Source organism: Xiphophorus maculatus, chromosome 2, assembly GCF_002775205.1.
Source record: "Xiphophorus maculatus strain JP 163 A chromosome 2, X_maculatus-5.0-male, whole genome shotgun sequence".
In the NCBI taxonomy this organism is placed as follows: domain Eukaryota; kingdom Metazoa; phylum Chordata; class Actinopteri; order Cyprinodontiformes; family Poeciliidae; genus Xiphophorus; species Xiphophorus maculatus.
In genome coordinates this window covers 29,804,590-29,830,495 of record NC_036444.1, presented here as the reverse complement: position 1 = coordinate 29,830,495, position 25,906 = coordinate 29,804,590, and the positions used below count along the sequence as shown (strand labels likewise).

Below are 25,906 nucleotides of genomic sequence, written 5' to 3'. Positions count from 1 at the left end.
GGTTCCTCCCTAGTTTTCCCAGTGTTAGTATTTATTTCAATGTTTTCACACAATACATTTATGATTTCACTCTTTTTGTGTTTATTGCATTAGGTTGTTTACTATTATGGGTGCACACATTTAGTAAACTCCTTTTGTTTACTTGAATTATTAACTACTTTGTTTTGCTGAGTTTGAAGGACTGGCTGAGTGAGAGGACTGGTTGAAAGGCAAACCAGGAAGTGGAACAAACCATCAGGCTGCTGGAAACAGGGGACTTGATGTTAAAGGACCTGCCTCTCTCTCTATTAATATCATAAATCCTTAAACAATTTTGGTGTTAGGTTGTTTTGTTTTTATAGTTGTTTTGTAGTCAAAATGTGTTGGTTTGAATTACTTATTTATGTTTATGCATTGTCTGTCTTTGTCTCATTTCCCACCCCTCCTCGTTTGTGTAGGCTAGCCTTTGTGTATAAATTCCCCTGTGTTTTCAGTATGTGAGGTCAGTTTTTGGTTTGTTATCCTGAGTTAGGTATGCCTTAGTTGGTTTCTGTTGGGCCCATTTTGTTATATTTTTTTAGATTTGCTGTTGAAAGGCTTTTGTTAAGTCTTTTTTTGAAAAATAAATAGAAAATATTTTTTCATATATGCCTTTGTCCTTGTGCCTAACTGGTCGGACCGTAACAGTGAGCATTTGATCTGGACCCATAAATGGACATGGGCCCTATGTCTTTTTTTTCATCCCAACGTCATTAGAAAGAAAACATTGTCACAGTTCTATAAATGGTGACAAATACAGAAATCTCATTTAATTTTTAGGCAGAATTGGTTCAGACCTGGACCGGATCAGAGTCCAAGCCTTTTTTCAAATGTCAGACCGGTTCATGACCCAACCCAACCCGAAGCTGCCGCATGTGTGTAAACCTTTGGGTGACTGTTATGATCTGGAGCCTTAGATTTGGTCCAAATCTCAGTGCTGGAGGTTTTATCTCTACCTCTGTCTGCATACAAACACAGAGAGATGTCAGCCATGAATTGTCAGAGTTGTGAGCAGCCTGTGTAAATGTCTGGCAGAACCAGCAGATGGGCAGGGCAGGGCCATAAAGTGGGTGGGCCAAAGGCCCCTTAACCCCCCCTGTTCTGGTGCATATACCTTTGGTATTCATTGTTACCCTTTAACTTGAATTTCAGAGAAACAACTTTTTTCATCAGACCACTTTGCAGTTTATTACTTCATAACACTTATTTATGACTCACACAGTTGTTCTTTAATAATTAATATGATCATTGCAGTGTTTTATGAGTGATGAACCACGGTGACCAATTAGTGTGTGAGTACCTGGCGAGGCAGATCCTTGCTCTTTGACCTCCACTAAGGGTAACCCCTCCCTCAGCAATGGGCGTCTTATCTTTCTCAGGCAGCAAGTCAAAATCCTTCAGACATAAACAAAGAGATCACTGGGTCAGACTTCTGTGTAGTAAATGCAGCTTGAAAAACAATAAAACACAATGAATAGAAAAGGAGCTGTTACTAACGACAGAAATGACGCCTTATTTCCTTATTCACCTCGTTAAAGTTGACATAAAAAAATGAATGTGTAAACTTGGAATATCATCAATATGCTTCCCCGTCCTGCCAAACATCTACTAAATGGTTCCAAGGAACTAAACCCAAACAAAATGAAGAATTATGGGAATTTAAGAATGGGGACCACTGAGATGGGATTAATTGCAGTCTACACAAATGGAAACCAACACGGCAGAACAAAAGAACTGACTTGACAAACAAGTTTGCAGATGACATGACTGTTGTTGGTCTCATCTCAGGTGGGAAGGGGGAGCTGGAGTACAGGGATGAGGTGAAGCGGCTGTCAGAGTGGTGCAAAGTCAATAACCTGCTCCTCAACACCTCCAAAACAAAGGAGCTGGTGATCGACTTCAGGAAGAAGAAAACGGACATCCAGCCTCTCACCATCAGTGGGACCTGTGTGGAGAGGGTCCCAGTGTTCAGGTTTCTGGGCATGGAGTTGGAGGACAAGCTAACCTGGAGCACCAACACCAAGGAGCTGTTGAAGAAGGCACAGCAGAGACTGTACTTTCTGAGAATACTCAAGAAGAACCGTCTCCCCTCAGACCTGCTGCAGGCCTTCTATCACTGCTCCATAGAGAGTGTGCTCACGTACAGTCTGTGTGTCTGGTACGGCAGCAGCACATCCGCGGACAAGAAGGCGCTCCAGAGGGTTGTTAGGGCAGCAGAGAGAACCATAGGCTGCCCCCTCCCCACTATGGAACAGATTTACACTTCCAGGCTCCACAAGAAAGTTTTGGACATTTTAAATGACTCTTCACACCCTGGCCATGGTCTCTTCCAGCTGCTACCATCAGGCAAGAGATACAGAGCAATAAAAACCAGGACAAATCGCCTAAAAAACAGTTTTTACCCGATGGCAATCATGGCACTAAATTCAAAGGCATAAGAACTTCTGTTCTTGACACCACTTTGTTAAAAATGTAAATTCTGTTGCGACACCTCCAGGCGCTGCAACCATCTTCTGATGTCTATTTATTTCTCATTTTGTACTATTTATTTCTTTATCTTTGTATATTATGTATATACACATAACCTGCATCTTAACTCGAGTCGAGCAAATAGAATAAAATAGAATAGAATTACTTTATTCATCCCAGCAGGGAAATTATTTAAAATATACACAGATTAACACACATACGACGGGAGCTGCAACTGCCGGCAGCCAGCTAAACCGGCGCCATCTTTTAAATCTCAATCTCGTAATCTGTTGATGACAATGACAAATAAATCTTATACAGAATATTAACCATATGAAGACAGAAGTACAAAAAGTGCAGAAGAAGGAATTAAACTTGAGCCAAGATGGTGATGATTGGAATCGGACCATTTTAAGTTTGACTGGATGCAAATGAAAAACAACTTTATACCATTTAGGAGTAGCCTGGTAAAAACTAGCCTGTTCTTCGTTGCCTCAAGAAAGCTGGCTCTGTACTGGGACTAAGGCTGGAGTCCCTGGAAACTGTGGTGGAGAGGAGGACACTGAAGAAGGTTCTGTCTATTATGGACAATAAACAGCACCCTCTCCACCACATAGTGGACAGACAGCGGAGCACCTTCTCACATAGGCTGCTCCAGCTCCGCTGTCGTAGGGACAGATACAGGAAATCCTTCCTGCCACATGCCATCTCACTGTACAATAAAAACTAAATCATTGTTCTGTACTAATCAGTCCAATTTTGCACAACTGCACTGTGGCACACTTGCTGTACATATATTTACATATACATATCTACATTTTTTGGATCTTTGCAAGGACTGCTCTTAAGTTGCTTTTTATATTAACAGCATTTTATATTTTTACAATTTATAGCATTTTATATTTTATTTTTTATTTTATCTACAACTACTACTCAGTGGTTGTTATTGTGTCTTGTCTCTATGCTGTAACTGCGAAGTAATTTCCCTGCTGGGATGAATAAAGTACTTCTATTCTATTCTATTCTATTCTATTCTATTCTATTCTATTCTATTCTATTCTATTCATCCAGAGGGAAAACCAACAATCAGTTTTCTGTTACAAGGAGACATGTCTGCAGATAATTCAGCAAGAGAGAGCGAAACTTTCAGCAGATGAAAGGAAAGTTGAACACAACAAAGTGGTTTTGCTTTACACTTTTGATCTTTCGATCTCTTTCTGACATGGAACATGCAGGAAGGCAGAAATGTGAGTCATTTTGTATCAAGAGATGAACAGATCACAAATAGAGCATCTTAATCGGCTTTCTTTACCTTATTATCAAATTATTAAAAATGACACATCAAGCCACATCAAAACACAAACCACAGGTGGGACAAGCACATGGGTTTGGTAAATAGAGACAAGCTATAAATGGAGACCAAAGAGACAAACTGACATGATGAAGTTTATACCATTGAAACATCCTACCTTCTTTACAGCAGCTTCCACTGTCCCAATTGGAGCATAGGGGATGAAGTTAATATGTTAACACCTTGTACAATAAGTCAGCACAGCAAGACAAAACTAAGTCACTCAGTGAAACTCCTTCTAAATTTAAGTTACTTTGGTTTTTTAATCGTCTCAAAGTGGTTTTAAGCTATTTTTTGGACAATGACTGCTTATGAACTCATGCTTAATCATTTTACAGAGTCTTTGCTAAGCCACTTAGCATTGACCAATACAATCAGTCAAACTTAAAAACGATCCTGAACTCAAACTGTTGACCTGTGTTGCATCTGGACATCACAGTCAAATTATCAAACAATATTTTAAATTGTACAGGTTTCCATTTTTTTGGAAGAATAGTGTTGCTAAACACATTCCATTTCTTAACCTGAAACTATGAACATAACACGGTTTGTAAATACAAACATGTATTTTCCAGAATCACATAGGTTTTGGAGAAAGTTATTTGACTCCAGTTTTCATTTATTAGATTACAGTTAGCAGTTAGTGTCGTGGTTCATTTGAACCACTTGTATAAATAGGGTTGGAGTAATTATTATACAGTGAACCCCTGCTGTTCAAGTATTTTCCAAATTATTCATGGAAAATTTGCCTGCTTACAGATCATACCATAAATTTAAAGTAAAATGCTACTTGACAGTATTGGTTGGTGCTTGCAAAGCAGCCCGTCCAGGAGTGTAATTCATTTTCCTTGGTGCTGATTGGCTCTACCATCAAGAGTGGAGATAAGGAAAACTGAAGCTGTTAGCATCTGAAATAGTGCCAAGTCAGTTTCCACTGTGTCTATTAATGCATATGAAGGTAGATTTGGTCTTTGAACTATGGAGTGGTCCCAATGTTTTCAAGCATGCCGTGGTAAACCCACTAGTGAAAAGATCCCAGCATTGACCCCTTAGTGTACTCAAATTTTAGACTCCCATTTCTTTCAAAAACACTGGATGAAATTGTTTTTATCCAACTAATTGACTTTTTAAACAGGAATGGGATTTTGGAGACTTTAGAACTTTAAGGCCCAACAACAGCATTTGACACTGTCGACCACAATATTCTAACATCCTATTACCTTTGTTCATACCTGCAGGACAAAAGTTTCTGTGTACATACACCAAACTTTAAGTCAATTTCAGAAGCTCTGTCCTGTGGAGTTCTTCAAGTATCAATTTCCACCCCTCTCCTATTTTTCATTGTATCTTTTGGTATTAGAGTCAATTATGAGAAACTACGGCATCTTTTTTTACTGTTATGCAGATGTCTGTCTGATTTAGCTTCCTATGAAGTCTAACCGCCTGAGGACTAGTATTGGACACCACTGTGCTAGAAGATTCAACACCAAGAAATACATGCATTTGTTCAACTGTAGCTTATTAAATTGTTCTGAAACAGAAATACTCTGGTCAGGGTGTCATTAAAGAGGACCGATAGCAAACAAAACAGAAAAAGCACCATTCTTTTAAGTGTACAAGTTTAAATTTAATGAATCATGAATCAATTTTAGAGACAAACCTTTAAAAAACAATCTGAAACGTATTAAATTTGTTATTCTTGTTGGCTACCGGGGTTTGGGGGTTTTGGTTCTGGGTCCTTTTTCGGCTATTCACCATCCTTCCTCCAGATAGCACCAGAGACTGCTTTTCCTGGCGGGGCGTGCCGATCTCCAACACACCTGTTCGGCATCTCCTCATCATCTCTGGAGCTCAAGAGGAGCTGACTGACAGTTCTTCGACTCCTGAGTGTTTGCCAGCAATGGTAGTCAGAGCCCTCCAGTGTAAGACCTTGGTTACTTTCTTGAGAAACTTCCAGAGTAATTCCTCTCATTGTTCTCCTCCTCCAGGTGCCATCCTCAAGACGCGGAGTTCCTTTGTGAAAGGATTTTTTTCCTGGTTTCCTGGAACGTATCCCCTCCTGACGCGTGGAGAATTACCCACTTGTTGCCCGAGTTCCCGCACCTCCCTCCTGGAAACGCCGTTCGACAGTCGGAACACTCCTCTGTCTCCAGCCCGCCAGAACTTACCTGTCCGCCTTCCACCACTGCCTCGTCAGCTCCTTCCGGATCAGCTTGACCAAGCTGGATTCTCAGACAGCCCGGACCCATTGAGAAACCCCTTTGGACTAAACTACCTCGACCCAACAGTCAAATCCTCCCGGACCTTCACCATCAACTCTGCAAGTAAGATCAGTCCGTTTATCATTCTCTCACTCCCTTTTCCGACGCTCTTGAACTCACCTTCTCTCTGTTGCCTCCATAGTGTGCCGCATTCCCCTAGAGCCGTTTTTCCTGGAGCTGTAGCACCTCTGCTTGTTTCCTGAATATTCAATAAACCATCCTTTACTGATTATCTGTTTCCCTGTGGTGTTCTGCATGTGGGCAAGAAAACTAGAACCGAACATGACAGAACACTCAGGCCAAAGTCCAAGCCCAGCAGACACCATTAGGAAGATACTTTCGGAACAACACTCACTAGTACAATCCCATGAATCAGCCCTCCAGGAACTTAATACCCGTCAGATCAAGACCAATCAATGGTTGAACAAATTAATGACATTTTTGCAAAATTCTGTTCCACAGTCTCCTGCTCCCGAACCAACCCCGGCTCCGGATCCAGATCCTCCAGCCCGTTCCACGTTTTCAGAGATCCGCCCACCGATGCCAGAAAGATTATCTGGGGAGTTGGACAAGTGTAAAGGTTTTATTTTACAATGTTCCATAATTTTCAATCACTCACCGCAAAGCTTTGTCCGTGATAGTGCCAAAATTTCCTACGTCCTCTCCCTCTTATCGGGCCAAGCACTGAGTTGGGCCGAGGCCAGGTTCCCCTCGCCCACTGATAATGGTTGCACCTTTGAGAAATTTTTAAGAGAGTTTAAGCAGGTTTTCAGCCACAATCGTGATAAAACTTTTCACTCCAGAGAATTATGGAAAATTAAACAGGGACAGGGAACGGCTGCCGAATTCGCGATTCAGAATAAAAGCAGCACCTTCCGTCTGGAATGCTGCCTCCTTAAAAAGCGTGTAATTTCATGCTTTGAATGAATCTATCAAAGACGAATTAGCCCCGCTCGACGAACCAACGACCCTAGAAGAGCTAATAAGTCTAACAATTCGCTTAGACTCAAGAATACGATCCAGAACTAAAGAGAGAAATCGTAAAGACACTACCGTAAGAGCTTCCGCCGCTCCCTTACCTCCCAGATCCGATTCTTCTTCTCCCGGCTCCTCAGAACCTGAGCCTATGCAAATCGGCTGAACTTGCCTCACCCCTCAGGAGCGACATAAAAGAATGACCTCCCGCTTATGTCTTTATTGCGGGCTCACCGGTCATTTTATCACTCACTGTCCTGAGCGGTTAAACCCTCAGGTCCGCCAGTAGGGGCGAGGAGGGTGGCGGACCATCAACAGAATAACGACTCTCCTCGCTTGCTATTACCTACTACCTTGATTCATGAAGACCAGTCTCTCCCGTTGTCCGTATTAGTAGATTCAGGTTGTGAGCAGGACCTGATTGACACCACTTTAGTCCAGCAGTTGGCCATCAAAACCATCCCTCTCACTGCTCCTCTTCGAGTCACCGCTATCGACGGGCAGGCCCTCCCTCAGATCACCCACCAAACCAAGCCAATACAATTAGTCATTTCCGGGAACCATAAAGAATTAATTTCCTTCTTTGTTTTCCCTCAGCTAACTCCCCTATAATTCTCGGCTTCAATTGGCTTCAACGACATAATCCTCACATTAACTGGGCTAACCGTCATGTCGAATCGTGGTCCACGTCCTGTCACTTATCCTGCCTCTGTTCAGCAGTTGCACCAGGTCCATCACCGGCTGAGCAAGCGGACCCTCCCGATCTTTCCACAATTCCACCCAAATATCACGATTTAGCTCCAGTTTTCAGCAAGAGCAAAGCTCTCTCCCTTCCTCCTCACAGACCCTACAATTGCGCTATAGACCTCCTTCCTAGGGCACCTCTTCCTTCCAGCCGCCTTTACAATATTTCCCGACCAGAACGCGAAACAATGGAAAAGTACATTAAATACTCGTTAGCTGCCGGCATTATCCGCCTGTCCTCCTCTCCACTAGGGGTGGGATTCTTTTTTGTGGGCAAGAAGGACGGCTCTCTCCGCCCTTGCATTGATTATCGTGGGTTGAACCAGATCACTGTAAAAAACAAGTATCCCCTGCCACTGTTGTCCTCCGCCTTTGAACCGGTCCATGGTGCTACCATTTTTTCTAAACTAGATCTCAGAAATGCCTATCACCTACTCCGTATTCGTCAGGGGGATGAGTGGAAAACGCCGTTCAAGACACCCATCGGTCACTTCGAATATCTAGTCATGCCTTTCGGTTTATCAAACGCCCCAGCATTTTTTCAAGCTCTTGTCAACGACGTTCTGAGAGATTTTCCGAATGTTTTTGTTTTTGTGTACTTGGATGACATACTCATTTATTCTAAGAACCTCGCAGAACACGGACAACATGTCCAGCTTGTACTCCGACGCTTTCTGGAAAAAAAACTTTTTGTTAAAGCGGAAAAATGTGAGTTCCATAAAGTATCCGTCTCCTTCCTGGGGTTCATTCTAGAAGGCGGACAGGTAAGGCCCACGGAGGAGAAGATCAAGGCGATTTTGGACTGGCCCATTCCCGAGACGCGGAGGCAACTTCAGAGGTTTCTTGGCTTTGCTAATTTCTAACGCAGATTTATCCGTAATTACAGTCAAACAGCCCTACCGTTAACAGCTCTAATGTCATCCAAGATCAACTTCAGTTGGACCCCAGAAGCAGATGCAGCATTTAAGAAACTCAAGAGTCTTTTTTCCAGAGCACCTGTGCTAGTCCAACCAGACCCCACGAAGCAATTTATTGTTGAGATTGATGCTTCTGATTCTGGGGTAAGGGCGGTGCTGTCTCAAATTTTTGCTTCAGACAACAAGACTCACCCATGTGCTTTTTTCTCCCATAGACTGTTCCCCCCGGAGCGCAACTATGATGTGGGTGACCGCGAATTGCTGGCCATAAAGCTGGCCTTGGAGGAGTGGCAGCATTGGTTGGAGGGGGCAGAACATCCAGTACTAGTTTGGACTGATCACAAAAACTTATCCTATGTCCAATCTGCTAAGAGGCTCAATCCACGTCAGTCCCACTGGTCACTTTTGTTTCTCTAGATTCAACCTAGCCATTTCCTTTCGTTCCAGTTCTCGCAACATCGAACCCGAAGCTTTGTCCCGAGTCCACTCTCCAAACGACACTGATAAGGTTCCTCCATCTATTCTTCCCCCAGTTGCACTGTGACTTGGGAGATTGAGGATTTAATTAAACAAGCCCGACAATCCAAACCTATCCCAGAGTCATGTCCGTCTAACAAGACCTATGTCCCCTCCAATATCAGAGCCCGGTTTATTCATTGGATTCACGCTTCCAAATTTTCTGCACACCCGGGTATAAGCCACACCATTGCCCTTATTAACCGCAGGTTCTGGTGGCCATCCATACACAAGGATGTCAAAGAATACATTTTAGCCTGCTCCATCTGTTCAAGGAACAAGCTGTCCCATCGACCTCCTTCGGGCTACCTCCAACCTCTACATATTCCCAGCCGTCCCTGGTCCCACATCTCCATAGACTTCATCACTGGCTTACCTCCTTCCAAAGGTATGACAACCATACTCACCATCATTGATCGTTTTTCGAACGTCTGCCACTTAGTTCCTCTCAGGAGGTTACCCAATGCGTTTCAGACCACCCAGTTGCTCGTGAAACACGTTTTCTGTTTGCATGGTATCCCGCAGGAGATCCTGTCTGAAAGTGGGCCCCAGTTCATCTCCCAGGTTTGGAGAGGTTTCTGTTCTGGACTTGATGCTAAAGTCTCTCTAACTTCAGGTTTCCACCCTCAGACTAATGGCCAGACAGAGCGTATGAACCAGGAATTAGAGTCGACCCTCTGCTGCTTCACATGTACTAACCCGTCTGACTGGAGTCAATTCCTACCATGGGTAGAGTATGCTCATAACAGTCACATATCCGCTGCCACAGGTTTTTCCCCGTTTGAAGTTTCCATAGGATACCAACCACCGCTGCTCTCCTCTGAGGAAAAGGACATTTCGGTGACCTCTGTGCAACATCACATCCGTCGCTGCCAAAGGGTTTGGAAAAGTATGGTCCACGCCCTTAACCACACAGCGGAACAAAACAAGTGCCAAGTAGATCGCAAAAGGATCCCAGCCCCCATCTACACTCAATTTCAGAAAGTATGGTTATCCTCACGTGACATCCCACTAAAATCCATGTCCAAGAAACTGTCTCCCAGGTTTATCGGCCCATTCGAGATCACATCTGCATTCAGTCTGGCTGCAGTTCGTCTCTGCCTCCCCTCTACCATGCGCGTACGTCAAACCTTCCACGTTTCACAGATTAAGCCCGTACAGGCCAGCAATCTGTGCCCTCCTTCTGAGCCCCCTCCTCCCGCCCGAGACATAGATGGCCATCCGGCCTATTCTGTCCACCAGATCGTGGACTCCCATCGGCGAGGTCATGGTTGGCAGTACCTCGTCGACTGGGAGGGCTACGGTCCGGAGGATCGTTCCTGGGTCCCCGGCTCATTCATTTTGGACCTGTCCCTTATTAATGATTACCGTGGCTCTCTCCCTTCTAGTTCGTCTTGGCCGCCAGATGGCGACCGTTCGAGGGGTACTGTTGGGTACCGGGGTTTTGGGGTTTTCGTTCTGGGTCCTTTTTCGGCTATTCACCATCCTTCCACCAGATAGCACCAGAGACTGCTTTCCTGGCGGGGCGTGCCGATCTCCAACACACCTGTTCGGCATCTCCTCATCATCTCTGGAGCTCAAAAGGAGCTGACTGACAGTTCTTCGACTCCTGAATGTTTGCCAGCAATGGTAGTCAGAGCCCTCCAGTGTAAGACCTTAGTTGCTTTCTTGTGAAACTTCCCGAGTAATTCCTCTCATTGTTCTCCTCCTCCAGGTGCCATTCTCGAGACGCGGAGTTCCTTTGTGAAAGGATTTTTTTCCTGGAACCTATCCCCTCGTGACGCCATGGAGAATTACCCACTGGTTGCCCGAGTTCCCGCACCTCCCTCCTGGAAACGCCGTTCGACAGTCGGAACACTCCTCTGTCTCCAGCCCGCCAGAACTTACCTGTCCGCCTTCCACCACTGCCTCGTCAGCTCCTTCCGGATCAGCTTGACCAAGCTGGATTCTCAGACAGCCCGGACCCATTGAGAAACCCCTTTGGACTAAACTACCTCGACCCAACAGTCAAATCCTCCCGGACCTTCACCATCAACTCTGCAAGTAAGATCAGTCCGTTTATCATTCTCTCACTCCCTTTTCCGACGCTCTTGAACTCACCTTCTCTCTGTTGCCTCCATAGTGTGCCGCATTCCCCTAGAGCCGTTTTTCCTGGAGCTGTAGCACCTCTGCTTGTTTCCTGAATATTCAATAAACCATCCTTTACTGATTATCTGTTTCCCTGTGGTGTTCTGCATGTGGGCAAGAGAACTAGAACCGAACATGACAATTCTTCATGTGCTTGCGTGTATAAACCAGGTTTTTATATCCTTGTGGGAACCTATTTCTGTCTAGAATGTAGGGTTGTGGGGACATTTCCTTGGTCCCCATGAGGGAAAATGTTGTTTTTGGGTTAGTGGTTAGGACTGTGATGGCTAGGTTTAGGTTTAGGGTTAGGTCTGTGATGTTAGGATTAGGGGTAGGGTAATGGTTATGCTGCAGAAAATGAATGGAAGTCAATGTAAAGTCCCCACCAGTCATGAAAACATGACCGTGTGTATGTCTGTTTGTTTTGGTGCGTTGCATAACTGTTGCAGAAGTAGACAAAAGAAACCTGGAGCAGTTAGACCTGGAGTAAAACAGAATCACTAATGGCCTTGCAATGGATCCAAAGGAGCAACTGTTGACATTTCAATTTAGCGAAAACATAGCAGTTGAGATTTGAGCTAAACTGAGAGCAATAAAATATCTTGTTTTCCATCATTCTTAGTAAATTATAAGCATTGTGCCTTTTGCTTGTTCTTAAATATATTATCTCTTCAATTGCAAGGCATGCTTCTCATGTTTCTTGGTATGAAACAAGTTATCCTTCATGGGGTGAATTCGTATTTTTTATTTTTTACATATCCATGAAAGAAGAAAGAACGAATGAGCTATAGGTAGAAGTGAGCATACCTCTTCCAGCTGGCAGGCCTTAATGATGGAAGTGTAGCGAAATTCGTCATAAGTCAAGCCGAAAAGGATGTTGTCACGAATGGTCCCTGGCATTACCCAAGAAGTCTGCGGTGAATACGAAACTCGACCGCTGTGTCTAATTTTGCCCTCTGATGGCACCAGCTCTCCCAGGATCATCATGAGGAGGGAACTCTGAAAAAAACAGGGAACACTGACTTCTACAACATTTTAAGCTCAAGATAAACAAGGTTTGGTCACGTCCCGCTGCATTTTACAGTCTAAGCATTTCACTTACAGTACTCACATTACATATTTTTAATATAAAGAGCATAAGCATTGCTTTAACTATTTGTTTGAAATACCTTTCCAGACCCAGTAGATCCAGCCACTCCAAGCATCATGCCTTCCTCTAAGCGTAGGTTGATGTTTTTGAGGACAGGTGTGATGTATAAGTTAGTGAAGAACAGTCCATCGTCACCAGTCATGTGTCCATTTGCTTTGTTCTCCCTCTTGATCTTCTCAAAGAGCTCAACAATACCCTGCAAGAGAATTTAGAGTTTGAGTAAAGTGACAAAGACACAAAGGTATTTACAGTCCATAATACTATGAGGATGCCAGTCCATGAAAATTCTGTTATTAAATGTCCACCTTTGACTTGTAAGAGCTTACCATATCGTACTACCTACACATTAGCATAACTTGACAGGTTTGGGTTGAATTATTGTCTTTTTTCTTATATTGCCTTGAAAAGTTATTCATATCTCTTTTTCACACTTTTTCCATATTACACCCCCTCAATGTTTATGTATTCTTTTGGGATTTGAAGTGGAAGCTGAAGGATGAATGATTTGCAATGATTTTTGTACTCCAATACCCCAATATCAAACTGTTGACCAAAAATTGTTATGATGAGCAGGAGTACCGTATCAATCCCTCAAAAGTTCAAATAATATCTAAATTAGATAAGTGAAAATTCCAGAGCAGGACCAGTAAAGAGAGAGAAGTAGGAAGTTTAGACCATTTCACCATCACCATGACATGTCTGGCACACTAAATAAACATTATCAGGAATGCAATATTATGTGTTTTGCTGAGATCAGCTGATCAACCAGAGAAAATCATGCAAATGTCAAGGATGTCAAGGGCACATTGCTCTTGTATGTAGGAGGTCTACCTCCCCTTGCCTCTTGTTTTACTTTACTTTTTGTATAAATTCCTTGTTCAGAGGCAATCTATGATAAAGCAGTTCTGCAAAGATGGTCAGGGGAAGCTGAAGAAGGTCTGTTTGGGGTTGTTTTTAGGCAACAGACTGGGATGCTCTTTGCCAGTCACATGGAGATGACTGGGTCAACAATGCCATGCCAAATAGAACAGTGATTTGATTCCCCAATGACAAATCTCTGGTTACTACTGACCTGAAGGAAATGACTAGCAAAGAAAAAGCGTGGAAGACAAATAATTACTGAAGAGTTTCCAAAGCAAATAAAAATTGAAATTGGAGGACATGTATTACACAAATATTGAGTTTAAGGGAAAAATGGGATTGCTGAAAGAAAAGTCCATAAACGTTTTAGGCTGTTTGCCTGTAAGCAGAATAGTTTTCAGATTTTTCTGCCTCATCTTGTTCTTTCAGACAATGACACCAGAGTAAACTCCTCTGAGTCTGAGGAAAAGAAGCACAAGGACAGGAGAAGACTCACAAAGGCCCACAATAGCCTTTTTCAACCCATCTGTCACTGCCTCTGAACAGATTAAAGGATGACGCAGAGCTATGCTAGAAAAGGGGAACCCTGTGTGACTGACTAGGTTATTCATTGACCCCCCGTGATGTTTTATGGGGCTAAGCTCCAGTAATGCCAGTATTGGTTGTAGTTTGTACATGAAATTCTCATTCTAAAGAGCTGACGTACACGCTGTCAGCTGTAAAGAAAAAAAAAAAAGAACAACCACCCCCCTGGCATTTGTATGTGAATCCACACATTCCAGGAAGAGAGTAAAAACAGAATTTGGGAATTGGGTAATGAACACCGAGTCTCAGAGGGAGAACTAGAGTGTTCCCAGCAAAGTGGTGACACCACTTGGTTAATTAACTATGCAAAGTGAGGGATTGCCGGGCGTCTGTTTTCTCACGGTATTGGGTAGACAATGAATCACACCTGTTAGACTAGGTTTACAGCCTTCGACTATAGATAAGAAATTACAATCCTCTCCTGGTGACAGTGAGGAATGAACTTTTACACCTGTAACTCATAGTGGTTTAAGGAGTTGACTTTCCTCAGCGTCATACTGCCGGAGCTTGGCATAATGATAGTGAAACAGGAACAACTAAATATTCCCGCTAAACACACCATTGCAGGATTTCATGCTGACATACGGCAACTTAGACAGTATAATTTTTTGTCTCAACACATTTCATAGATTTTTCTCAATTATTACTAACATGAAAATCAGATGAAAAAACCTGCCATCATCTGTGGGTAAAATTATTATTTGTTCATAGGTGACTCATATTTAGATTTTACATTATACAATGTGTTTAATAAATGAAGGATTAAACCTCTGGTTTGTGCCTGTTGAGATGTATTGTCAATCCATATCAATGAAAACAGCTTGCAGCAGCATGTATTTTGAATTTAGTAATGTTTGTTGAAGACTGGTTCATTTAAAATGACATTTTACATATAATGCATCAGAATGACAACAGCTTATTTAAAAATATGCTTTAATTTTTTATCATTGTATTGTTTTGCTTTTTAACAGATTGTGAATAAAATCCATAGTTTTAGCAGAGATGGACACTTCATGAAAGACATATGGCATCTTTATTTGACAAGAACAAGATTAACAAATGTTTGAAAGTGACTGACATGTGGTTATTGTGCAAAAGCAGGTTCTGCACCATTGCATTACCTTTACAGGGTTTAGAGCTTAACTTGAAAAGAGGGAATGAATTATGAAGGCCTGGGTTGTTAATAAGAAGAGGTATGCAGGCCTTATTAAACAGGACTAAGATTTGGATTCTCAGGTGTCTAATTGTGAATATCAAGGTATCATGATAAGAAGCAGCAGTGCCTGTACCCAACACAGGTTACATTGCAGTCATTCTGGTCTAAAAGCTGGATTCATTCATTAAATAATGAAAAGGTTTTTTGTCAGTTCAAAACTGTAAATTTTAACAAAAATGTAGTCTAAATGTGTCATCATATTTAAAACTGTCCTTTCAAATTTCAGACTTTCAGCTTTAGAATAGCCAAACACTGACTCTTTTTCTACAAATCAGAATTATTGTAACAACCCAACTGCAAAAAGAATGAAATGGGTTCATTCATATGAACTTAGACTGCTTTTACACCAGCCAGATTTAAGTGATCGAACCCTAAATTAAATATCTGCTTACAGATCAGGGTTTAACATGGATTAATGCCTAAATGAGGACAAAGTTTAACTTTTACAGTGGAATTAGGTCTATCGCGCTCTAGGATTGTCCAAGTGTACTGAGTATGCAAACAGACCTCATCCCAGGATGCAGAGACATTGATCAGCTCCAATCCAACCGTGGTCAAGCTGTAATCCATTACTTTGTATTCTTCCTTAAGCAGAAAATCCTGGAAGCGAAACACACACACACACACCCAACACACACACCCGCACACCCCGACACATGCACATGCATTCAGCATGGACAATATCAGTGTTTCCTACATTATGATGCAAAACTAACATTTTACATACAATTTTAAAAATCAAAGCAACAATCACATCCATTTACCACCAGCTTTATTAGACACAAGATTCAGATGGAATACAGCCCTTTCTTGTGTGAGACACACTAATATCTGAATATCAAATTATATTATTTGAAACAGAGGTATCCCTAAAAGTTACATAAATTCTCAAAAATAGATCAGTGTGCTTAAAAAAAAACACACAAACAAAACTGATTCTGCCTACCTCGATCTTCTGGACCAGTGCCAGCGTGTCGTACCACATCTGGATGGAGCCTGGCAGCTGGCGGGTGAGCGTCATACGTAGCACGATGCAGTACGACGCTGTGGTGAAAATCCGCCGCAGTATGATGCCGTTACTGAGTGCATATGGCACGATGGCCGATATGATTACCAGTATGGCAGAGAAAAAATATGAAGCACTGTAGAAATAGCGCAAAGAGCCAATCTTTCTGGTTAAAGTCATTTCATCCCTGAAAGGAGAAGAAAAATTGTCATTTTAGGTAAATATATTATCATACAACTATTACTTTACACTAGGAGTACACTGCAGTTTTTTGCCTATCAGCGATCGTTAAGGAGCCTGACCTGAAAATTCTGATTTCGGCTAATATAATTTTTTTTTGGTTTTGCTAAACATAGCTACAAACTGATGAAGTTGGGAACAGGTGGATGATGGCAGGGCAAATGGGGGCAGTAGCTGATTTTCTCATCTTGGCAGAGGTAGATAAGATCAGTTGATAATATCAGTTTCACATGTCAGCATCAGCCAATCACTGATCTCCCAAAATTAAGGAAATCAGGGCCGATTTAGTGAAGGACCCCTTCTTTATTCAATAGCATGTACATCAGTTTTTTCATATTTGATATTTAAGGTAGCAAAGTTGTTGCTGTAGGCATTGTTGGAGCCTTTTTATATTATATTGTGATATTACAACTGTACTGCTGAGGACTGAATATTTAGATTACTAATAGGGAAATGAAAAATCTGAATGTCTGTCAAATGTGAAACATATGAAGACTGTTTTAAAGAAAGAGTATCAAAATGAAACAAGTAGGAAATATCATCAGGCAATGTTGAGCAACTCTGACACTGACTCTAAAAACCAATAAACTTACAGGATTTATAACTGGTTCCAGGAGTCTCTATCATAATGAAGCATATTACTAACAAACCAGCAAATCAGCTGATTTATTAAGTAAGAGAAATATATTTAACCCACATAATGTTTAATACTGGTATGTTCCCTGTGGAACTCATCCTTGGTGTGAACATCAGCCCTAAAGCCTTATAGACGTTTCACAGTATCTGTACATGACCTTTCCACAATAAAAATTACATAATCAACCCAAAACTTCTGTATCAGAATGTTATACTGAAGGGTCAAAATCAATGTTTTCTACAATAAAAACTAGATTTTCAAGCTTGGGTAAAAACAATATTTCCAAACATTTTTTCATAATTTTAAAAAGGTTTTAAACAAGAAGCATCAGATATTATTAAACATAATTAATATCTTAATTTTTTTCCCGTTAAATTGAATGACAGACCACCCCCCCCCCACTACAGCAAGCATAACAGAATACAACTGACATGAGCAGTGACTGAATACAATGGCACATTTAAAAAAAAAAAAAAAATCAAGGAAAATCATGTTTTAATTGCTTTCATTCTTTGTGTGTCTACAGAGTAGTGTTGCCTTACTGTCTGATGTTTTTGATGATGGTTTCCATCACTTCCTCCCAGCCATAAGCCTTCACCGAGTGAATGTTCTCCACAATCTCAGAAGTAAGAGCCAGACGTCGGTTTATCAGTCCAGCACGCTTCGCCCTGCATGCAGCAGGCATATTAACGCGTGCATGTGCATGCGTGCGTGGGGGTGTGCATGCGTGGGGGTGTGTGCATGCGTGGGGGTGTGTGCACATGTGTGTGTGTGATGACGTGTTTTCACCTAGGAGGTCCCATCTTCAGGGACAGCCACGCTTGGAGAATGCCCAGGAGAGTGAGAGCTGCCAGGGCACAGAAGCCGTTCACCTCGATCAGCTCCCAGATCAAACCAGTACACAGGATACACTGCAGAGGGGTGATCCATACAAAGTGTGCTAGTCCCAAGCTCTGGAATGCAAACACACACATGCACACACACAGAGTAATGTTCAATGAGAGCAAAGAGGCACATTGCTGTTGCTTTTATACCCCGTGTGAGGGAGGAATCTTTGAACAAAATAACTGAAACAAAAACTGAACAATCAAATCAACAACCTAAACATCTATTTTTAAATAAAAAAGCTTTCATATAAAGTGAACATTAAAATGTTTTTGCATTGATATATACAGTATATACAGTACAGACCAAAAGTTTGGACACACCTTCTCATTGAATTCAATGAGAAAGTGTGTCCAAACCTTTGGTCTGTACTGTATACATATATATATATACATATACATATATATACATATATATATATATATATATATATATATATATATATATATATATATATATATATATATATATATATATATATTATTCAAGAACAGCACAAACTGAATTATAGGAAAGCAATATCATGAAAAATTTGTGTGAACCAGGAATACTTTATCCCAGTTCTACTGAGAAACACTTTCACTAACACCAGGTGAGATTAAAACGTCCACCAAATGCAACGTTTCAAAGCCCGCAACCCACATCGAAAGCCCATGATTTTCTGCCATGATGGAGAATAGTTCAACAGATTACAACATTTTGGGGATGCTGTGAGAAAACTCCCCTCTGTCTCTAACATGTGGCTTTGACAATAATCACAAACTGTGACTAACAACAAGCATTAAGATTAGAACGGCTCACCAGCAGGGTTTGGCCTAGAAGTAGATTTTCACCATTTCAGAGAAAATGAAAGAAAGCAATTAAAGAGCACCAGCAAAGTACAGACTCACAACATAAATGTGCATACATTTAAAGTATTACTAATACTAGTCTTTAAAACTCATGAAAATTGTTTCAATTGTTCCACAATGCAGTGCAGAAACATAAAACAACTAATGTAAAAATGTGTCACAAAACAACACTTGGCCATAAGTTGTTACAGCCAGAACTTGTTTTCAAGACTTTTTTATCATTTCATTTGCTCTTATTTTTATTAGTATGTATTTTAATAACACACAGTGTGCATATATTTTAAGGCAGCTTTATTTTTTTAAGGCTACTACTACAGAGATATTTCTGTAGAAAACTGATAGGTGGTTTTGGGGCTTTCATTTTATTTACACCAATCAAAAAGTGAAGCAGCACAATACAGCGCAAATCTATCTATATAACAATATGAGTATATGTACTATACTTAATGAAAAGAACTGAATGGACTTCAATAAAGATGAACTAATATTTCATTCAGATTCTCTATGCCTGTAAGATTTTTGGTGAGACTTGTTTAATGCAGTGAAGATGGTTGAGTTGGAAACCACAACTTGGCCAAAAGAAACTTTTACAACAGCTCGTCATTTTTGAGAAATAATGAACTTGACTTTTTTCTTTTCCTCATGTTCTGTTTTGTCCATTCCTTCTGGCTTTTAATAGGATTTAAACAAAGGGGGAGGAGAAGTCAAAGTCAGATTTATTTCTATCCATCCATCCATTTTCTGTACACCTTTGTCCCCAGTGGGGTCAGGAGGGGTGCTGGTGCCCATCTCCAGCGAACGTTTTGGGCGAGAGGCGGGGTCACCCTGGACAGGTCGCCAGACTGTCGCAGAGACAGACAGGACAAACAACCATGCACACACACTCACACCTAGGGAGAATTTAGAGACCAATTTACCTGACAGTCATGTTTTTGAACTGTGGGAGGAAGATTTATTTCTATTTCATTTTATTTTAACATCAAGATCTGAGCTCTAAGTTGGGAACACTTTTATTTTTAATTTTTTTGGATTTGTCATTTCATCAAGCCTTTTTTTCTTTCTGTTTGTTTTGGCAGCATCAGTCCTCCATAGAAACAAAGTGCTTCTAAAAAAAAAAACCTCAGATACAGACAAAGGAGAAAGAAGAAACAGAGGCAAGAGGGATTAAAGATGCAACCCAAAAGAGTTGGGGAAAGACGCAACAAATTACAGCACTGTATTCAGATTATCTCTGATGAATTTAACTATTTAGGAATTTATCTGGAGTCACTCTTTCAAGTGGTACCATTTCTTCCTGAATATTTTTCTATTCTTACAAATAACGATGTTCTGCCTTTAAGCCCTTTGAGAGAGAAAAAAGAGAGTAGCTAAAATGACAACCAGGAAAGCAGAAGAAGACAACAAATTAGAGCTGATCATGAGACAGTATCAGTCAAGCTTATAAGCCATACCCCTATGTGAAACATGTAAGGAAGAAATCCCTCCTCCCATTTTAAAAAGTGAATTCCAGGCTGAAATGTATGCAATGATTTTAGAAGTGCCTGCAGGACTGTATGTGTGATGCATGACTATTCACAATGAATAAAGCGACAAAAGCAGCGCGGTGAAGCGCGCCAACTCTCACACTTCAAGAATCCACTTTCATCAGTTCCTTTCTGCTGAATCTCACCTGTATTACAGGTGAAGCACCCAATTCTCAGTTCATGGAGCGCCCTGTTATCCATTTACTTGTAAGTTTCCTCCTTTCATTAATCAGGCACCCCACCATACACCCACACACACACACACCCGCACGCATGCACACACACGCACACACACGCACGCACACACACGCACACCCCGTAACTCAGCACCTTTGTGTATTGGGTTGGCCACATGTGAGCTAGGTGATAATTGCCCTGAAGCAGATTGCAGAGTGTTTCTACATTCAACGTCCAGGTGACACCCCAACAACACAGGTGACAGCACACACACTTGTGCATACCCTTCAGCTGTTCAGCATAGCCTCGCATTTATTTTCCAACCTGTTAAGTTGGTTACATGACGCAGCGTTTATGGACCAACACTTGATTGACTCGGTGTTGTGTCCTCTCATTCTCAGAAAACAGACAACAGCTGGGTGTCATAATAAAGATGATACCTGTTGACCTCTTGTCAACTTTTACATTAGGCTGGATTTAAATACAGTAAGCAATGATCCAAACTCTAACACGAGTGGATTTTCAATGGTTTCTATTTCAAGTGCAGCCTTCTTTTCTCCTACCTCATCCAGCTTGTTGAGGTGGGCAGACATGAGACTGACGAGCTGCCCGGTACTGATCTTATCCAACACCCTACTGGACAGCTTGAGTGTCTGAAAAAAGTAAAAATTGAGGGCTAGTTGAAATTCAATGATCATAAGTGAATTTGGAAGGAAGGTTTGTCATACTGAAGGATTACTGGAATCTCCTTCTCATGCCTTTTTGTATATGAGGCTGAAGAGGGCAATGCGAATCTGCATGCCGAGGTGATGCAGGCCGTAGATTGCGGGCTGCAGCAGGATGAAGCGAGCGGTGAAGAGGAGGCCGAGCCCCAGGGCCAGGTAGTACCCCTGACTTCGCTCCGGAGCATGGAAGGGGTCAAAGGAAGCGATAATGCGACCTGAAAGCTGAGGCTGCACAGTCTTGGATGCCTCCTGCAAAGGAAAGATGACACATCGACACATCAACAGTTTACTGTCGCTTATTTTGCCTCAAACATACCAGTGTGAAATAGAGATCCTTGATCTGATGATTGAGATTGATTATTGATTAATATCAAGGTTCAAAGATACACTCAACTCACAAAGTCTGTCTATTGAATATTTTATTCTTATTTTATCTTGTCTACAATTGCTACTCAGTGGTGGTTGTTGTGTGTCTTGTCTCTATGTTGCTGTAACTGCGAAATAATTTCCCTGATGGGATGAATAAAGTAATTCTATTCTATTGTCCAGGGTTTTACATTTTCTGTCATCTCCAGTGTTTTCATTTAGGGTATTAGAGGCTGCAGTGAAACCTACATTCAAAACCACCAGTTTAATTTGACAATCAACTCTTTTTTTTCTTTTACCAACATGTTTTTCCATACCTCAGCTTTTATTAACAGTCTGGAGTGATCCAGTCAGAGTCCTGACATGAATATGATAGAGAATTTGTAGAGAGAGCAAAAGATTAGGCCTAGAAGGCCTTTCAACCTAAAAGACTTGGAGCTCTGTGCCCAAAATTTATGATGAAGATATGAGTGAAAAACCTGTGAAAAGCTGGTGGAACATTATCAGAAACTGGAGAGCTGGGTTGGACTCTCTGGTACAGAACTTAACTGGTCCAAATCTTACCTAAAGAACAGGGACTTCCTTGTATCAGTAGGACAAAAATCACATGTGGGGTACCCCAAAGGTCCATAATGGTTCCCCTCCTATTTGATATCTACATGCTCCCAATATTTGAGGCTATAAAAAAATATTAGATTAGTTATGCAGATGATACACAGCTCTACATTACGATGTCATCAGGTGACTTTGAATCCATCACAGCACTGAACAGATGCTTAGAACAGATAAATGTGTGGATGTTTCAGCATCATCTATAACTTCAGGTATATCTAGAGCGGGGCCGTGCAGAGACCTTTGGAGGGGCAGGGGCTCAAATCTAAAAAAGGGGCAACTTGAATAAAAACACAGTACAACAACATAACAACAATCCATATTAATCAAGAATTTAATTGGATCTTACTGTATCATTGCCATCATGCGGGGAAATGCAAAGCAAATCTAGTCTATATTTTCGCCAACAGGTATAAAGTTTCTGTTTCTGCTGCTGACAGTCCTGGAGGGCTGAGCTGATCTGAGACTGTAGCTGTTAAACAGACCAGAGGAGAGAAGGTCTCTGGTTATAAAGTTATGAAATAAGCAAAATTGCTGCCATTTTACTAATTAAGCCCTAATAATATCTATTTAACCTCTACAACAACCTGGCTGCAGACTGATTTATAGATCAAAAAACTCAAAGGGGTTTTTAACTCTATATAATAGTTTGATGTTAGCACCTCCAAGACCTAGAATTATAAGACTGGAATATCAAGGCAAAGAAAACTCAGTAGCTGCTGGTAGGGGCCATTCAGGGGCCTCCAGACATTCAGGGGCCTCCAGACATTCAGGGGCCTCCAGACACTCAGGGGCCCCTAGAAATGGTTTAATTGTAACACAGACCATTGATCTAAACCTGTAGCATCATTTATAGAGAATAACAATGTTATTACATTTTATTAATGCATTCAGCTGAGAAAAATAAATAGTACATTTAGGATTTAATTAGGAAGTTTACTTTGTAAAAGTTTAAAGAATCATCTTGATAGTTTGATTGTTGTGTTACCATGGCTACAATATGGTGTAATCTTTGTGTTTGAATTGGGTTTGTTCACAAATACATCACAGCAAATAACCAATAATCACTGATTGATTTTAAACTCGGCCAATAAACCTGGTCTCCCTCTCACAGATTCACCTTATCTATATTTAAACATGTTAGGGATGCTGAGGTTCTTAGTAGGACGGGTTCCGGAGGGAGGGGAGTTCTGTCTAAGGCCCCATATTACCTTGGGCCGGTCCTGCATGAACAGCTGCTGCGATGCGCATCTCTGGAATCTACCTGGAATCTACCTGGAATCTACCTGGAATCCCCCGGTGGCCCCCGTCAGTCCTCCGATGCTTTGGAGATATTTTGATTCATTTCATTGTGACATGTTTGGCTTTTTGCTGCGGTTCTAATTATTGCTACAATATTTTCTCTGATGTTTATTTTGTGAACTCTAAACGCTCTGGGTCGAATCTTCCTTTAACACTTGAGGTTCTGCAATAACTTCTATTTACAGCTGCGAACCTCCAGCCCAGATCCCATCAGCAGCAGCTTTAACCCGCCTGGTAGAAACGTTAAGGAGAAGCACCTGGTACTCTTTGTGTCCAAATCTTCAGCCGAGTCGGAATGAAACGGACCAAGCAGAACTTTTCAGGCCCGGAAGAACAAAAAGGGAAACAGTGTTTTTTTTTGTTTTGTTATTTTTTGTGAAATTAATCTGAACCACCCGGTACCGGGTGGTACCAGGTGGTATCGGGGCTTTGAGCTGCGTTGCGACTCACGGTGACAGTCGGTACCGTGTCTTATATCAGGGTGTCTGATAAAGACAGACATTCTATAAATCTGTCAGTGGACCGACTCAAGCTGCCTGTAGTGAACCGGGCCTTTAGCAGAATGATGAAGTTAAAGTCAGAAGTTTTCTCTGCAGCTGAAGCATTTCTGTGCTTAGGGGCGAGGCGCGTTTTGTCTCTCTATTGCAAGGACAATTATGAAAGTATGAATAGAAACAGTTTTTCGAACATCAGCATCAGACTTACGTTTTTATTCACAAACCAGTTCCTAGTTCCTCTGAGCTTCCTAGTGTTTCCCCCGAGCTCCCTTGTGTTCCTTTGACACCCTCTAGTGGTCCCTATGTTCCCTTGTTGCTCCCTAGTAATCCCTGTGTTCCCTCCGAGTGTCCCCCTAGTGCTCCTCCCGAGACCCCGCCTCTTAGTGCTCCTCCCGAGACCCCGCCTCTTAGTGCTCCTTCCGAGACCCCGCCTCTTAGTGCTCCTCCCGAGACTCCTCGTTGCCACCTCTGGGCGGTTCCCAAGACTCTTTGTTGCCATCTTCAGCACTACCGAAGGCGGGAACCACAGGGGTTCCCACCTTCGGCGCCGCAGATGCCTGCAGAACCTCCCCCGTGGATTCCGCCTCCTGCGTTTCCAGGTGGAAACGCAGGATTTTTTTGTGTGTTTCTGGACTCCTGTCCCTTCCTGTGCCTCCGCCCACTCTGTTGGGTTGCTTTTTGTTGTTTAAGACTCTGCCCCCCATCCAGCGCCCCTCTGCCCACCCTTGTGTTTTTGTACGCACTTGAGGGAGGGGGGAGCACTGTTTTGAATTGACTCACTGTTGAAAATGTGCAACACAAATAAAATTGCTTGACTTTTTTGTCAATGCCACAAATCAATGCATGAAGAGTTAGCATACATACAGTACAGCTACATCTCAGTAAATTAGCATAAGCACTCACATGAGGCTTGTTTGTCAGATTAAAAACACATTTTGAAAACAGCAACCTTTATTCAACATGTTGCTCATGAAGCCCTTATTTCCGTATTAAAATGTTTTTATTGGTTTGATGTAATATTCTAATTTTAAAGGTTGTTTTAATTAGCTGTTAGCAAAAAAACATCATAATTAACATAAATGCTTGAAAACAGCAGTCTCTGTGTAATTAATCTATATAATGTGTAAATGAACTTTTTAATAATACAATCCTTTAACAAGAGACAACTGTATTTGGCAATGCCTTAAGGTACAATACCATTTGCAATAAAATATGCAAGGACTTAAATGAAGAATTATTTTTTCTGTATGAACAGGGAACTTTTTAAAGAATTATAGGTACAAAATAAGAAAACTCCCTTTTCTCTTTGTGATATTACTGAAACTGTCTTCATTCATTAAAAAATGTCAGTTAAAAAAAGATGACTCATAATCCACTCAGACACCAGGATCAACAATTAATTTGTCTACAGGATAACTGAGCAAAAATGTGTTAACTTGAATCAACTCCTTTCAGAACAGCTTTGTATTCCCACAGTGTCCTCTGTGAATCTAACAAGCATTCCTGTTGTCCAGACAACCAGCTCCCACTGTACAAAGTCACCCAGTAGCTGATGCCCTGCCCCCCTCGTATATCTGGGACAATGACACTGCAGTACAACATGCCTGTCATCTTCAGACGTTGCTCCACTGTAGCGTTATTGGTCTTGTCTAGACCAATACACAAGAGTTGCACAAGAGTTTAAATATCTTACAACAAGCTTGACACAAAACAAACAAGTTCTCAGTAGTGGAGCCACAGTGGGGTGACACCAAGTTTGATCATTTTAATTCAACTGAAAATCTGCAGTTGGAGGAAATATGCATATTTTAACTGCTTGGCAGTTAAAGCTGTAGTATATAACTTTTATCATTAAAAAAGAAAACAAAGAAAAGTCATTGACACTATGTTATGAG

The 25,906-nt window shown here is 41.6% G+C and overlaps 1 protein-coding gene across 1 annotated transcript in view; it reads right to left on the bottom strand.

Annotated features, from left to right (window-relative positions):
- Positions 1-25,906, bottom strand: part of cftr (cystic fibrosis transmembrane conductance regulator) — an 83,039-nt gene that overhangs the window by 41,889 nt on the left and 15,244 nt on the right. Inside the window, exons 4-12 of the mRNA XM_023349894.1 lie at positions 21,268-21,483; positions 21,073-21,162; positions 17,863-18,026; positions 17,616-17,741; positions 16,137-16,383; positions 15,698-15,790; positions 12,548-12,724; positions 12,186-12,377; positions 1,319-1,413 (exon numbers count right to left, since the gene is read on the bottom strand). Coding sequence (XP_023205662.1) covers positions 1,319-1,413; positions 12,186-12,377; positions 12,548-12,724; positions 15,698-15,790; positions 16,137-16,383; positions 17,616-17,741; positions 17,863-18,026; positions 21,073-21,162; positions 21,268-21,483 — 1,400 coding nt within the window. The remainder of the gene's footprint in view (positions 1-1,318; positions 1,414-12,185; positions 12,378-12,547; positions 12,725-15,697; positions 15,791-16,136; positions 16,384-17,615; positions 17,742-17,862; positions 18,027-21,072; positions 21,163-21,267; positions 21,484-25,906) is intronic.